Genomic DNA, 13,580 nt, shown 5'->3' with positions numbered 1-13,580 from the left:
ACCTCCTCCTGATGAGAAGAAGACTCTTCCAAATTTACAAACTCAATGGTAGGGTCTTGGGAAGTTACTTAAGAAGATTACATAACCACAGAAGATGGAAAAGAAGAAGAGAAAGAAAAAAGAATAGGAGAAATGCCTAGAAGGCAGTATAATGAGCAAAAGAAACTTACTAATAACAGATGTTGATAACCTTAAGCAGGATAAGGGTGAAAGCAAAGAAACACAGAAAGAAAAAGACAGAAAAGTAGAGACATGAAAGGCAATATCGAATAAATGTCAAAAATGGTGGGAAGAGGAAAAATGAGAAATTTATAAGGTATTTCTTTATAACAAAAATGTCCTTTAAAGTTAACAAATTAATATTTTAGAGAATAAGGATGTCATGATCATTGGGTAAAGTAAAAATGGGGAATTACTCCCGTTATGACTGATGCATTGTATGAAACTTCAAAGTGCATATCAATCATTTCGGTTACTAGGCATTTAAAATTCAAAATTTCAGCCGAGCATACCTCTAGCTCGTGTCTCAATCAAGCTTAGGAGTGTCCCTTGATGCAACTCCTTGAGATGTTTGAAGCTCGTCAAAAAACTCAATGTTTGATATTGAATAAGTAGGAAATACTGAGTATAAAATCAGGCAAGAAGGGGAGACTAATGATAATCGAGCATCATATGTCGAGTAAACATAGCTGAGAAACAAGGGATTGACTAAGTCCAAAACTAGTACAACTTAAAGTCTTGAAGATCAAGTCATAGTTGAACTCTAATTAAGTAATTCAACCCGACTTAGAATATTGTTGTACGACTAAAAAGACCAATCCTACAGGGATTAAAGTACCTCACATTAACATAGTCATACTCCAAATAGGATTAAAAGACCTCTAACCCTAGATAAGGCATTGGCTACAACAAGCCATGTAGATACAATCTTTTACAATCAATACACTATTTACCATCTTATACTTTTACTAGCTTAGCCATCAGAGTGAGTGGCCGGATAACTATGTCCGACGCTTTCAAACTTTTGTTCCAGGAACTCCAAAGCTCAGATCAAACAAACTAATCTATGTTGATGGCCAGATCATTGATAAGTTTTTAAGAGATCTTTTACAAGATTCTATATGAAATCATGCCTTAATACCTGAGTTGGCTAAAAATACTTTAAGCAAATCATTTACAACTTGCAATTAATCTAGTTCTAACTCATTTTTGCCAGTATATTTTCTATAATTATGAACATTTAAAGCCTGTTTACTTGTAGAGAATATTTTTTTCATTTTCATTTTCTAGCTTTAAAAAAAATTAAAGCTTCTCATTTTCATATAAAATTTGTGAAATTTGTAAAACATGTCTACTTAAAAATTTTAAATTTCTATTTAAATAATATTTTAAGTATAAAGAATAAACTTGAAATAAATGAAGTAAAAATTTTTTGTTTACATTTGAAAACAAGTGACTTTTTATATAAAAAATAAAAACATAAAAAATATGTTAAACTCATTTTTAAATTTTTTTCAAAGTTTAGTTATAATTTTGAAATCATAAAAAATTAAAAAATAGTACAAATAAACACAAAGTTTTATTTTTTATTCTCATTTAAAAAGCATTTTAGAAAACTCACATAGTTTTCTATAAATAAATAAACCCCTTAATAATACTTTTAAATTCAGTCCACTTTCTTCTCTCTTTTTACTTTTTGATGCAAAAACCATTTTCCAAAGACTAAAGATATTGAACACGAGAATTTTACACCAAATCTTAAACGAAAGTAATTTTGTATAGTAACTCATTTTTATTTATACTCTTCCTTGTCATTTTTGTCAATTTAATTTCAACTACTATTATTTTTTGGATATAAATCCTTTAATAAAATAAAGTTGGGTTGAAAACCCAAGCAAAGAAAAATATAACAAATAAGATGATATAAAATCAATCTACTGGTCACAAACTCTTCTTCACCAAGCCACACCCATCAAATTATTGTCAAAAGAAATATATTTTAGTTTACAATGTATCAATATGTACTAATTATAATTTTAAGAAAAATTCTAATAAAAATAATTATAAAAATTTACTTAAAAATTTAATAATAATAAAATTTTGGTTCAACAGGACAAACCCTAATTTAAAAAGTTAAAATATTTTAATGATATCTAATAAAAGTAATCATATGAATTAACACAAAGAAGATTAACATTGTAAAATGAATTAGTATACGAATTAAAAATAATAATTCAAGCCAAGGCTGACATAGACTAAATGCAAAAATTAAAAGACATTTTAAGAGAACATAAAAAAAAACTGAAAATACAAGTTTTATATGCATAGTAAAAGGTGTTTAAATAATTTGATTAGTCTAATAATTTATTTATTTGGTTAAACAATCCAAACAAACATAGAATTATAATAATAAATTAATTAATAATATGGATTAATAATTCTGTACCAAATAAAATATAAATTAATTAACTCGTGAATCAATCGAGCTGTTAAAATGTAATCTATAGTAATAGTTTATGACATGACATGTAGATTTCACTTTTAAAGTGTAAATCACTATAGATGCTATAACAAAAGCGTTGCCTCTGTTGCTTTAAAATTAATTAGATCTTTTTGAATGAATTAAGGATAAAATTGAAACAAAATAAAGGATAAAGGTTCAATTAACTTTCCTAAAATAACACAAGGATTTTGACCGATCCTTTCAAAATAATAATAATAATAATAATAATAATAATAATAATAATAATAATGATAATAATAATCCTTTTAAAATAATAATAATAATAATTAATTAATAAATTAAGGCCATTGCTTAAAGCAAACGAAACGACAACACTAATACTTAACGCTCTGTGTCTTACCTTAGTTGCATTTGGATCTGGAAAATTGGAAGTCAGGTTAGATCTCTCTCTCGCTCTTGCTTCTGCAGTCAATAGAAGAAAAGAAATGGCTGCAATCTCAGTTCACCAATTCGCGCAGTGCATAACTTGCCACGCTTGGAGTCCCGATCACTCTAGTAATTCGCTACCTTTTCTTTTTCAATTATTAAGTTGTTTCTGTTAGTTAAATGTCTTGAGAGCTCTGTTTGGTAATGACAAAAATTTCTTTAGCACTGATTTTAAATAATTCATGTTCAGTGATTGCACTATGCCCAAATAATAATGAAGTTCACATCTATAAATCATCGCCTGAAGATAAGTGGGAGAGGGTACATGTCCTCCAAAAGGTACCTTTTGCTTTTGTCATATGTATTATGTACATTCATTTATTAAATAATAATTTTCCTATGTTGTATAGTGATGTATATTGAATCATCAGATAAATTTCCTTAGATTATAGCATGTTTGGGAAGTCTAGAAATGCAAGAATTTATAACAATTGAATTCTATTTTGTCAATTTTCATTTTTGGATACCCCATTGGTAGTTGCTAGAATTCAATTCTCTTAAATTCAAAGAACAAGGCATTTTGCAAGTAATAAAATCATGCTACAAGTGATCTGATTTTGCAAGAATTCAAATTGAATTGAATTCATTTATTCCAAACAAGGCCTGCCTGATGGCTGCTTAAAAAAATTAGAGAAGGTGATTTTTCACTTGATCTCTTAGTTTGAGGATGTGATTTGTATAATGCATTTTCTTTTTGTTTTAATGCGTTTCTAAGTATATGATTTTCACTGAAACAGCCTTATAGTGTCACTAGAACACACTTGTGTGGCCTTTACTGCAGTTTCTTATTTCAATTTGTTCTGTTTTATAGATACATCTGGATGGTCTGAAAGTTATATGTTTTCTGATCCTTTTTCTCTTAACTTATGAACCAGTCAATTAGAGCTTTCTTTACCTCTTCTTGATTCGTAATTCATTAGTTTGAATATTTTATTTCAATTTTGTATTAATTTTTCCTGACTGCAATGTAAGTATTATTCCTTGTACTCTTCTGGTGTGCGACTATGATTCAAGTTTAGTGATTGATTTTCTTGCTTTGTTGTATCTTTGAAAGAATAGGTCTTATCAGACTTTAGCTTCAAAATATAATTCTAACCTTTTTTCTTTTCTTTTTTTTGTCCCAGCATGATCAAATTGTCTCTGGGATAGATTGGAGTGTGAGATGCAACAGAATCGTTACTGCTTCTCATGATCGGAATTCGTGAGTGCCTAACTTTTTTTATTTCCTTATAGTGATATTTTCTCTTTCTGGCTGTTTTTTCCTACATATGTGTGCCTGCACTTACAAGATTGCATGTGCATTTCTGATCATTTATTTTTCTTATACTTTTTTGTTGCCCTGTTGACTGAATGTATTGTTTCTTTTCAAGATATGTCTGGAACCGAGAAGGCGCTGAATGGGTACCAACCCTTGTTATCCTCAGGCTCAACCGTGCGGCACTTTGTGTTCAGTGGAGCCCAAAAGGTATTGGAGCAACAATTTTCTTAATCTAGGTTTTCATTTAGTGCCCAACTGGCCTAATATGTGATTGTGATCAATATATCCTCATGTAAGTTATTGACCTTTCCTAAAAGGCGCAATAATTGTGGTATCTTCATGTGAATGCTTTATGTCACTCAGTGAAGACATGCTGCTAAAATTCATGATCTTGATGAGAGTTGACTGCCTAAATTGTATTCTCATTTTTAGATGAAATTTTGGTAGCATTTATAATTATATCTACTACGACTAACCATAAAACCGATATGTCATTTGTTTATATTATTGAATCTTCTTTTGTACTTGGATTGCAGTCTCTTGGTCCCTTTTAGTGATCTATATGATTACTCATGCGAGTGAATATCTTATAAAAACACATATAAGAACACCAGTATGAAAAAAACTAGATATGTAACTTTTAAGCTTTTGGTGATTCCTACGTGTTGGCTTTATTCATTTGCAAAAAAGTTACAGACATTATGGGTACCTTTCTTGATTTCATGAGTCATGATCCAATTCTCATGGTGTTCACTATATATTGGAGGGATGTATAAGTTGCACACACTTGCCAATGGTCTTGTACTGGAGGTTTCTAATCTAGGTCTTCACAGTTGCCTTTGCAGTATCTGTTGCCCATGTCAAATTGTAAGACTAGCTACACCATTATTGTTTATACAGTTTCCTTTTTTTGTGTTATTATTGGAACTAATGAATTTCTTCTTGCCTTGTAACTGCAAAAAGTAATCTGCTTTGAAGGATAATCTATCATTTCCTTGTCCTGTCCTCAGAGAATAAGTTTGCTGTTGGAAGTGGGGCTAAAACTGTCTGTATATGCTACTATGAGCAAGACAACAACTGGTAATTACCTATTATTTGCAATTTCTCTTGTTCATTTTGGATTATATGGTTTGACTGTTATCACTCATGTATTTGTTTGAATTCTACTGGAAAGAAAGTTGCGTCTTACCTGTATAGTTGTCTTCTCTTAGATGAAAATTGGGTTCTTAGCTCAATGCAATGTCCAGGATAATATTTTAGGCTATGGTCTTGACATTTTGGATCTGGTAGAAGAGATTAGCAATTTTGCTGGTACACAGCTTGAGTTAGGCTAAAGTCTTTGTTTTTGTGGTAAGATGTTGGTGACAAAATACATTGCTAAAGTAATTTCAGTGGTGTGTCTTCACCATGCATTTGTCTCATGTTAAGAGAGCCATCCATTTTATGTATAACTTTTGAACTCCAAAAATGTCCAGTTGTTTTGGGCATCATATTGCCATAGACTATTTTATTTTATGATTTTATTTCCTCCTTTTGTGTTTTCCCGGACGACCTTAAGTCCTTATGTGGTGTGCATGTGCCTTTTTTTCAGATATTGTAATTGGTGTATATCATTAATTTTGGTTTTGAAAGTTGAAATTAATTCCAAGCACTTCTAGTTTTTTTAAATGAATGGTGGCAGGTCATAAACTTCAGGTGGAAGATATTGCTTGTTTTGAATTTCAATATGGTAGAATGCTAGGACAGAATAGGTTTCATAAAGACATTTCTGTCTCATTATATGAGAATCAGTTAGATTGTGGAGCATTAATTAATAACTATATTGACATTGAAGTTTTGATAGTAGATCCTTTTTCTTTTTAGCATAGCATGTATTTTTCTAGTCAACAAAGATAATCTAGATTTAGGCTTTCAATAGAGAAATCCCACTGTTAAGTAAAAGGCCAAAGTAAGAGGTTGGCATTAAAACCCCCATGAAAATACACGTAGGGCATTCATTCCCTTCAAATATTTTGTATACAGTTCTTCCCCTATATCTGCGGACAAACTGCCAAGCTGCCGCATATATTGTCACTAGCATGAATTTTTATAGCCAAAAGTCTTCATTACATTAGTCTTGTGTGGAGCAGCTATAATCCAATATATAGTCTTGGTGGTGAGATTGAAGCAGGTAATAGGCAAATTACTGGACCTGTATTAACTTCTTTTGTTGCTAGGAAACTGGTGCTGCTATGATTGGAAATGAGATTGAAGCATTGTCATGTCAAGGATGGAGAATTTGGGACTGATTTATAATATGGGTATTGGAGATTGCCGAGCAATGTGCTTTGACATTTATAAGGAACTTATTTTTATATAGGATGCATCTTTTATATATTAGAAAGGATTGTGCAAAATGTGTGTTTGATGTGGATTTCTACCTCCACATATTCGCTCCTCAAGTTGGCTGTTTGATACACTTGTTCATTTATCCATCCATTCTTGCTTAATGGCAGTAGCTTTTACTGTTTTTGGTTGGTGGCCCATAAATGACTGTCTTCCTCATATTTTGTCATGTCTGGTAGAAGCTAGGTATTTTGTCTGTTGATGAACAGCTTGCTTCAAGGCTCTTGTTTATTTGTGCTATGTTATTGATAGTATTGACGTGTGTGTGTTCCATTTGGGGTGTTTTTTTATTTATCTTCATTCTTTTTTCAGAGTAATTAAAGTATCTTTTATACATGCTACCATGCTGTCCTATATTTCTTTTTCTTCATGCCAAATTTTATTATGTGACCATGTCTTAGCATATTATTTGTTGTAATCAAAGACTTACATTAGATGGTCGACAAACTCTTAAGTTCTTGATAAGCTTTAACTGACGAGAAAAACTTCTTCTCATTTTGGTTGTACCTTCTCATTGTATTTTGTTGGTTGTACCTTCTCATTGTATTTTGTTTAAATTTTGGATGTACCTACTTACATCATCAAGATCATCTTTGAGAAGAACCTATTCTGATTTTGGTTGATCGATGTTTACGTTATTGCCACTTCTACAGGTGGGTTAGTAAACTTATCAGGAAAAGACATGATTCTTCTGTGACAAGTGTTGCTTGGCACCCTAATAATGTTAGTATTCTCCCTGCTTGTTTTATTGTTGTAAAGCTCTAAAGAAGTTGGTTCATATATTAGATCTTGTATTTGAGACAAGAATTAAAGTAGTAGGTTTTTTAACATTAACCAAACTTCTGTATGAACAGAAGTTCGTTCTTTCTCTTTTATATTTCATGGTACTTAGATACATTGATATAATTGTGCCCATACTTCAGATTCTTCTCGCTACAACATCTACTGATGGGAAATGTCGAGTGTTTTCCACTTTCATAAAAGGTGTTGATACGAGGTGTGTTTACACAGTTTTGGAATAATTTTATTTGAACATTCTACTCCTTTTATCTAATACTGATCTAAGTACTTGACTGTTTATTTCTCCCCTATGACCATGACCAGGGACTCAAAGGCAGGTTCTTCTTCCGACTCCAAATTTGGAGAGGTTTGATTTTTTATCTTTCTTTTCATCTTTTTTCCTCATGTATAGGAAACTATCTTTTTTGAACTGAATTTTTTTTTGAAGACTTTCTCTTGACATATCCAAATCAAACTCTTTTCTTTCTAAATCTTTAAAGTACTGGTAAATATTTTTATGAGATCTGTGATTATATAGACCATCCCTTAGTTTAAGACTTGGGGCTGCTCTATTGTCTATAGAGGTGCTCGAAAGGGCTAATTTGGAATTAGGGCTAACTTGGAATGGGATTAAGGTTGATGTAGTAGCAGAAACAAGATGGTACTGGCCTTAGAATTATGGGCAGTTGTTGATTATGATGGGAAGAAGACTTTAGGTAGGCTGTATGCCAGCTTGGTACAGAGTTGTCTGCCAGTTTTTCTTAATTGTTTTCGTGTTTCTGTTCTATGGAATTCAGAAACTAGAGATAAGTAACAAAATAAGGTATAACACTAGTTGGTACTTGTTCAAGGTTCTTTGTCAACAGAATCTTTGAAGTTTGAGCTCTTCTGATTTCGAGTTAACATAAGTTTTGAGAATATAATTTGGTCTAATTGGAAATTTCTTTAGCATGCAACCTCAAGGGTCCATGTTCGTGTTTTAAAAGCAGCGCTTGTTCAAATATGCTGTGAGGATGGCGTTGTCTTTGCATCCTTGTTAGTACTAGATTTTGAGCAGTGCAAATAGTGCATGAATTTTATGTGAACTATGGTAAAGGTTTTGTGAGAGAATAAAGGTAGAGAGAAGTGATATCTTGAACTTAGTTGTTCATTCATTTATAAGGAAAATTCTGTATACTTGTTAATGTGGCATAAAATTACTTCTAGACCTTTTGACAAAATTCTGAATATTGCTAGGAGAGAATCACAACTTCAGTTCTCCACCTTTATGGTCTTCTTTAAAGGGAACAAAACATAATGGTGTAGGAAAACTATAGAGGCTATAAAGATTTAATTTGAATCTACATAATATCAACCAGAAGTGCTGTTATGTACTCTAACCTTTCATTATAATATATCCTTCATCTGAAAAGTTAGATCTTTGATTAGATTGTAACATGAATAGCTATATTTTTATATTTTGGTAGATGATGAGGTGCTTCTTTTTTTACAAAATTAAAGTTTTAGGCTTTTCTCATTTTTATTCATCCTGCATTTTGTTGATACATTTTTTGTCTCATTTTCTGTTGAAACAGCAAATTATTCAGCTTGATCTCTCATTTTCCTGGGCATTTGGTGTGAAATGGTCACCAAGTGGCAATACCCTAGCTTATGTAGGTCAGAAATATTTCTTTGCTGTATGTCATGTACAATGATAAAGCTCTTGGTACAGCATGCATTATTACTGGTCTTTGGGTTTTACGTTTTATCTACTCTTGCATTTGCAACATCACTTAAGAAAATTTGTTATTTGTGCTTTGTTTGTTGGCTTTTACAGAGCAGTCATTGCATGAAATCAATGAGAACTTCACTTCTACCCAGTTTAAATTAATTCATTTTCGTCTACTTTAAGTTTTTAAGTATATAAATTTTGGCAGTCAAATATGTTGGAACTGATTTAAGCTGGCCATTCCTCATGTATCTGCCATTCTACTATTTTACAGGTCATAATTCTATGATTTACTTTGTTGATGATGTTGGTCCTTCTCCTTTGGCCCAAAATGTTGCATATCGTGATTTACCTCTTCGTGATGTGGGTCAGCATCCATTCTTGTTAACCTTTTGAGATTTCAGTCATTTTCTAACTTCATGTTAATAATTAAACTGGATCTTTTGTTGCTTGTTTTCAGGTCATATTTGTATCTGAGAAAATGGTTATAGGTGGGGGATTTGATTGCAACCCTATGGTTTTTGTAGCAGATGAAAGAGGAATATGGTACGTTAAATTTAAGAACGATAAATTATTAATTCCGAAGTATGTGTTTTGGAGGGGTTGGTTGCTTGAAGCGAAACCTATATTTGTAGCCTTCTCTTAATATTCTTAATTTTATGCACTTGGACTTGTTTGGCAGCATAATTAACAAACCATTGGTGTTGACCAAGTTAATATTCGTGATGATTCTTTTTAGATATATTAAAGCGACAGGTTTATACTTTATAGTCACTTTTCAATGTGTACGTAATTTGTAATTTGTCTTTCCTTTGAGATGTTGTCTTTCAACAATTGCAGATTCTTGTGCTAGTTCATTTGGTGTTGATGTAGGATAACCAGTGGTTTTCTTGTAAGGAACAAATTTTATATATTTCTGAAATAGATTTACATGTTGGATGGTGGAGAGAATTAGTTGTTGCAGGCATAGATTGGTTGTCAGAAGTTGACAATCATTTAGCAGCTTGAGTAACTTCTTTTCCGTACCCATACTTGTTCATTTTGAAGAGGGTGAAAAATGTCACATCGTCTCTAATGCGCCTAGTGACTCTCAATGTGCTAGCTACTATTTCCGAGTAGTGAATAATATCTTTGTTTTGTTCCTTCATTTTATTTTTTTTAGGAGCTTTATCAGATTTCTCGGGGAAAGAAAATCATCACTTCCAGGTTCAAAATATGGTTCGCAGGTATGCTGGATTAATATTAGTCTGGACAGTTGATTCTTATTATTTATTTTAATTTGTGAAATGCATTACTATGTGGTAGAAGGTATAAACAAGATAAAAATCTTGGCACTTCTAAAATCTTTAGATCATAAATTTGTAAACATTGTCTATAGCAAGGTGGGAAATAGAGATTCTCAAATCTGTATTAGAAGATTGCAAGTTCCATTTTGTGGAAAATCTAGAGATTTCGAGATCTTTCTCTTAATTGTGTTACTAGTTTGGAACTTGAAGCGGAATAGATATTCCTAGTGGTTGAGCTAGGCATTCAATTGGGTGAGGGGTGTGTGGAGAGGGAATTCTTATATTTTCTGTGGATCAAGTTTACAAATTTCAACAATGTCTTAATTTTTAGGGATAAGTACATAAAAATATCCTGTGGTGTCATCATTGTACAACTTTTAGCATGTGGTTTTTTTTTTTCAGATAAAAAGAGACATGTGATTACAAATCGTGACAAAAAAAGGTATATCACCGTTAAAAAATCTCGATTTGCAAGGATTTCCAGCCACCTCTATGCCGATCAGCCATCATTATCATGTTGTCCGTGTTTGATAACGCAAGTTTGGAGCTTAACAACTCATAATTCCAATATTTGTTCATTTGAAGAAGTCATTAAGCTAATGATATTGATTTAATGATTAAAAAAAATGATATTTTATCAAATACGAGAAATATGATAATGATGGGTGATCGGAGTGAAGATGGCTAAATTCTTGTAAATCAAGACTTCTTAACGATAAAATATTTTTTTTTTTGTCACTATCTATAACCCCATGCTTTTTTTTGTCTGAAAAAAAAAACCACATACTAAAAATTATAAAATGATGAAACCACAAGATACTTTTATGTATTTTAATATGAAGTAATTCGGGTTACCCATACTAGGAACTGGTTCCAACGTTAGGTTACATTTTTCTCTGAGATTAATACAAAGTTGGGAAAGAGGATTCTGATTGAATAGGTATAACTAATACAAAAAGGTATTGCCAGTTGCAGTGAGTATATCTGTTGGTCCTGTTCGTTTGGTAATATTTTTTGCCAACTTATTGCCAGTAGGAGTTTTTATGTCCGCATTACTATTTGGTGAGAGTAAATGAAAAAACGCACTTGATTAGAAAATTTTGTTGTTCGTCCACTTGTCTGCTAATAATTAAAATCAAAGTACTTGAAGGTTCAAGTGCTTTTGGTCATTGTCTCATTTTGCAATAACCTCCGCTTTTCTGATTGCATAACAAAGTTAAAATACTTTAGCCATTATTGAGAGTGAAGCTGCACTTGCTATCTCAATGCTTATCACTGTTATAGATTGGTATAGAAACAGTGGGTTTACATTTTGCTATTATATTTCTCTTTTCTTGGACTTTGAAGGCTTTTGGAGGGCAGATGGTTTTAACCATAGATTTGTTTATTGACTCTTTACCAGTTTTCTGAGGCATTTGGTAAATTTTATGGCCAATCGAAGATTGGAGGGAGCAATGATGCCATCGACTCTACAAGGTCACATGGAGGCATCCATGATAACTGCATAAAGTACATATCAATGAACTTCTATGGAATAAATTAATAATTATTTGTTCTTGTCCTTCAATCTTTTGTTTGGGTAGCCCAAATCCACTTCAATGATTACTTGTCTATGCTGCCCCATATGCTTGTGCATTTGCTAATATGGTGTGGAAAGCAGTGTGATTTGGGTGACCTCCATATTTAGATTTTTAGATTAATGCCTGATACTGCATTTGTTGGAACTGTAGCTGTATTGCGCCTCTCCGGGAGCAAGGTAGTTCCAGAACACTGCGCTTCAGCACTTCAGGTCAGTTTGAATGCAATAGATATGCGCTTCCTTGTGAGAAACCCTAGTTACCTATTTGCTTGTAAATTCATCAATCGCACAATTTTACCTTACAGGATTAGATGGAAGAGTAGTTATTTGGGATCTGGGGAAGCAGGAAGATCTCTCCGAATATTTGTAAAGATGATATTTTTTCTCTTGTATCTTTGATATAGTACAATATCTTTGAGGAAGTGTTGGATGCTGGAAACATGCCTGTATATTAACCGGGCGTATATTGACAAGTCTTTTCATGGTAGCCTAGTGTAAGTGGACCCGAGTTCAGGTGGTTATCGTTTAGAACAACCGGGTCTGAAGTGCTTGAAAAATATACTCTCTCAATTACTGCGCCTAATGTATGTATTCCATTCATATTACTGCAAAAAGATTACTGGTTAGAAAGATAAGGATGTCATTGTATTAAAATATGGACCTATCGTGAAATTCTTTATGGTTTTGATTAAATTATTTGACTAGCAATAGTGGAGAATGTTAATTATTCAATTCATGAATGTGAAATATAAAAATAAAATAAAAATAATAAATTTATTTTATTTAGTTGATTTCACAACAATACAAGTTAAATTTATATCTTATTGATATTTTATATAAATATTTTTAATATTTTTTTGAGATGAAATTTTAAAAGGTAAATTTATAATAATACAAGATAAAATAAATAATTAATATTTTTTAGACATACTATTGATATTTTTTCTGATGAAATTTTTGAAAAATAAAAAAATTTAAAATAAATTACAACAATACAAATAAAAAAATATCTTTTATGTATTTTATAAATATATTTTTAGTATTTTTTTAATGAAATTTAAAAAAAAGATAAAAAAATTTGAAGAAACAATAATATAATTTTTTTTAAAAAAATATTTCTCAAACATCTTTTAAATATATTTTTAGTGTCTTTTTTCTGAAAAAATTTAAAAAAGACTATAAATAATTTTTTTTACAAAAAACATTACTTTTTTTAAAAAAAGAAATGATGCACCATAAAAATTCTTCAAGATTTTATTGGTATACCAAACAAAAGGCAACCTAATTAAACCATCATAATCAACAACCCCACTACCACGGCCACTATTGGTCCCAAACTCTCAACCCAGACTCGAACACGGTTGGTAGAAACATCCCCCCTATCATAAGAGCCATAAAGTTCTCTTATTGCTATAAAGCTTTCCAACCAACGACGAGAATGGAATAAAGTTACCCACATCTTCTATCACTCATTTGATGTCTCTATGACTTTGTGCCACAAGTGTGATTATGAAGATTGAACCAAGACTCCATTTTTCACATATGACTTGCCATTGACTCGTTACCTTTCTATAAGGAATTAGAAAATTTGCAAAACCAATTTGGGTTTTGATCCTCGTATAAATTACTTCGAA

At 31.6% G+C, this 13,580-nt stretch overlaps 1 protein-coding gene across 2 annotated transcripts; it reads left to right on the top strand.

Moving 5' to 3' along the window:
* Window positions 1-2,838: 2,838 nt before the first annotated feature.
* On the top strand, window positions 2,839-12,576 carry LOC8276923 (actin-related protein 2/3 complex subunit 1A). Of its 2 annotated transcripts, XM_015723418.2 has the most exons (15): window positions 2,839-3,019; window positions 3,141-3,229; window positions 4,075-4,151; window positions 4,321-4,415; window positions 5,219-5,288; window positions 7,247-7,316; window positions 7,517-7,590; window positions 7,698-7,740; window positions 8,948-9,029; window positions 9,356-9,444; window positions 9,542-9,627; window positions 10,244-10,307; window positions 11,770-11,876; window positions 12,098-12,156; window positions 12,252-12,576. In XM_015723418.2, exons 1-15 carry the CDS (start codon window positions 2,950-2,952, stop codon window positions 12,314-12,316), a joined length of 1,140 nt encoding a protein of 379 aa, XP_015578904.1. In that variant the 5' UTR covers window positions 2,839-2,949; the 3' UTR covers window positions 12,317-12,576. The 2 variants fall into 2 exon arrangements, 1 of the variants encoding a protein (XP_015578904.1); XR_001535694.2 differs by lacking the exon at window positions 10,244-10,307.
* Window positions 12,577-13,580: the final 1,004 nt, after the last annotated feature.

This window comes from Ricinus communis, chromosome 5, assembly GCF_019578655.1.
Source record: "Ricinus communis isolate WT05 ecotype wild-type chromosome 5, ASM1957865v1, whole genome shotgun sequence".
In the NCBI taxonomy this organism is placed as follows: Eukaryota; Viridiplantae; Streptophyta; class Magnoliopsida; order Malpighiales; family Euphorbiaceae; genus Ricinus; species Ricinus communis.
The sequence above is the reverse complement of the archived record's forward strand: the minus strand, read 5'-3'. Positions and strand labels throughout refer to the sequence as shown.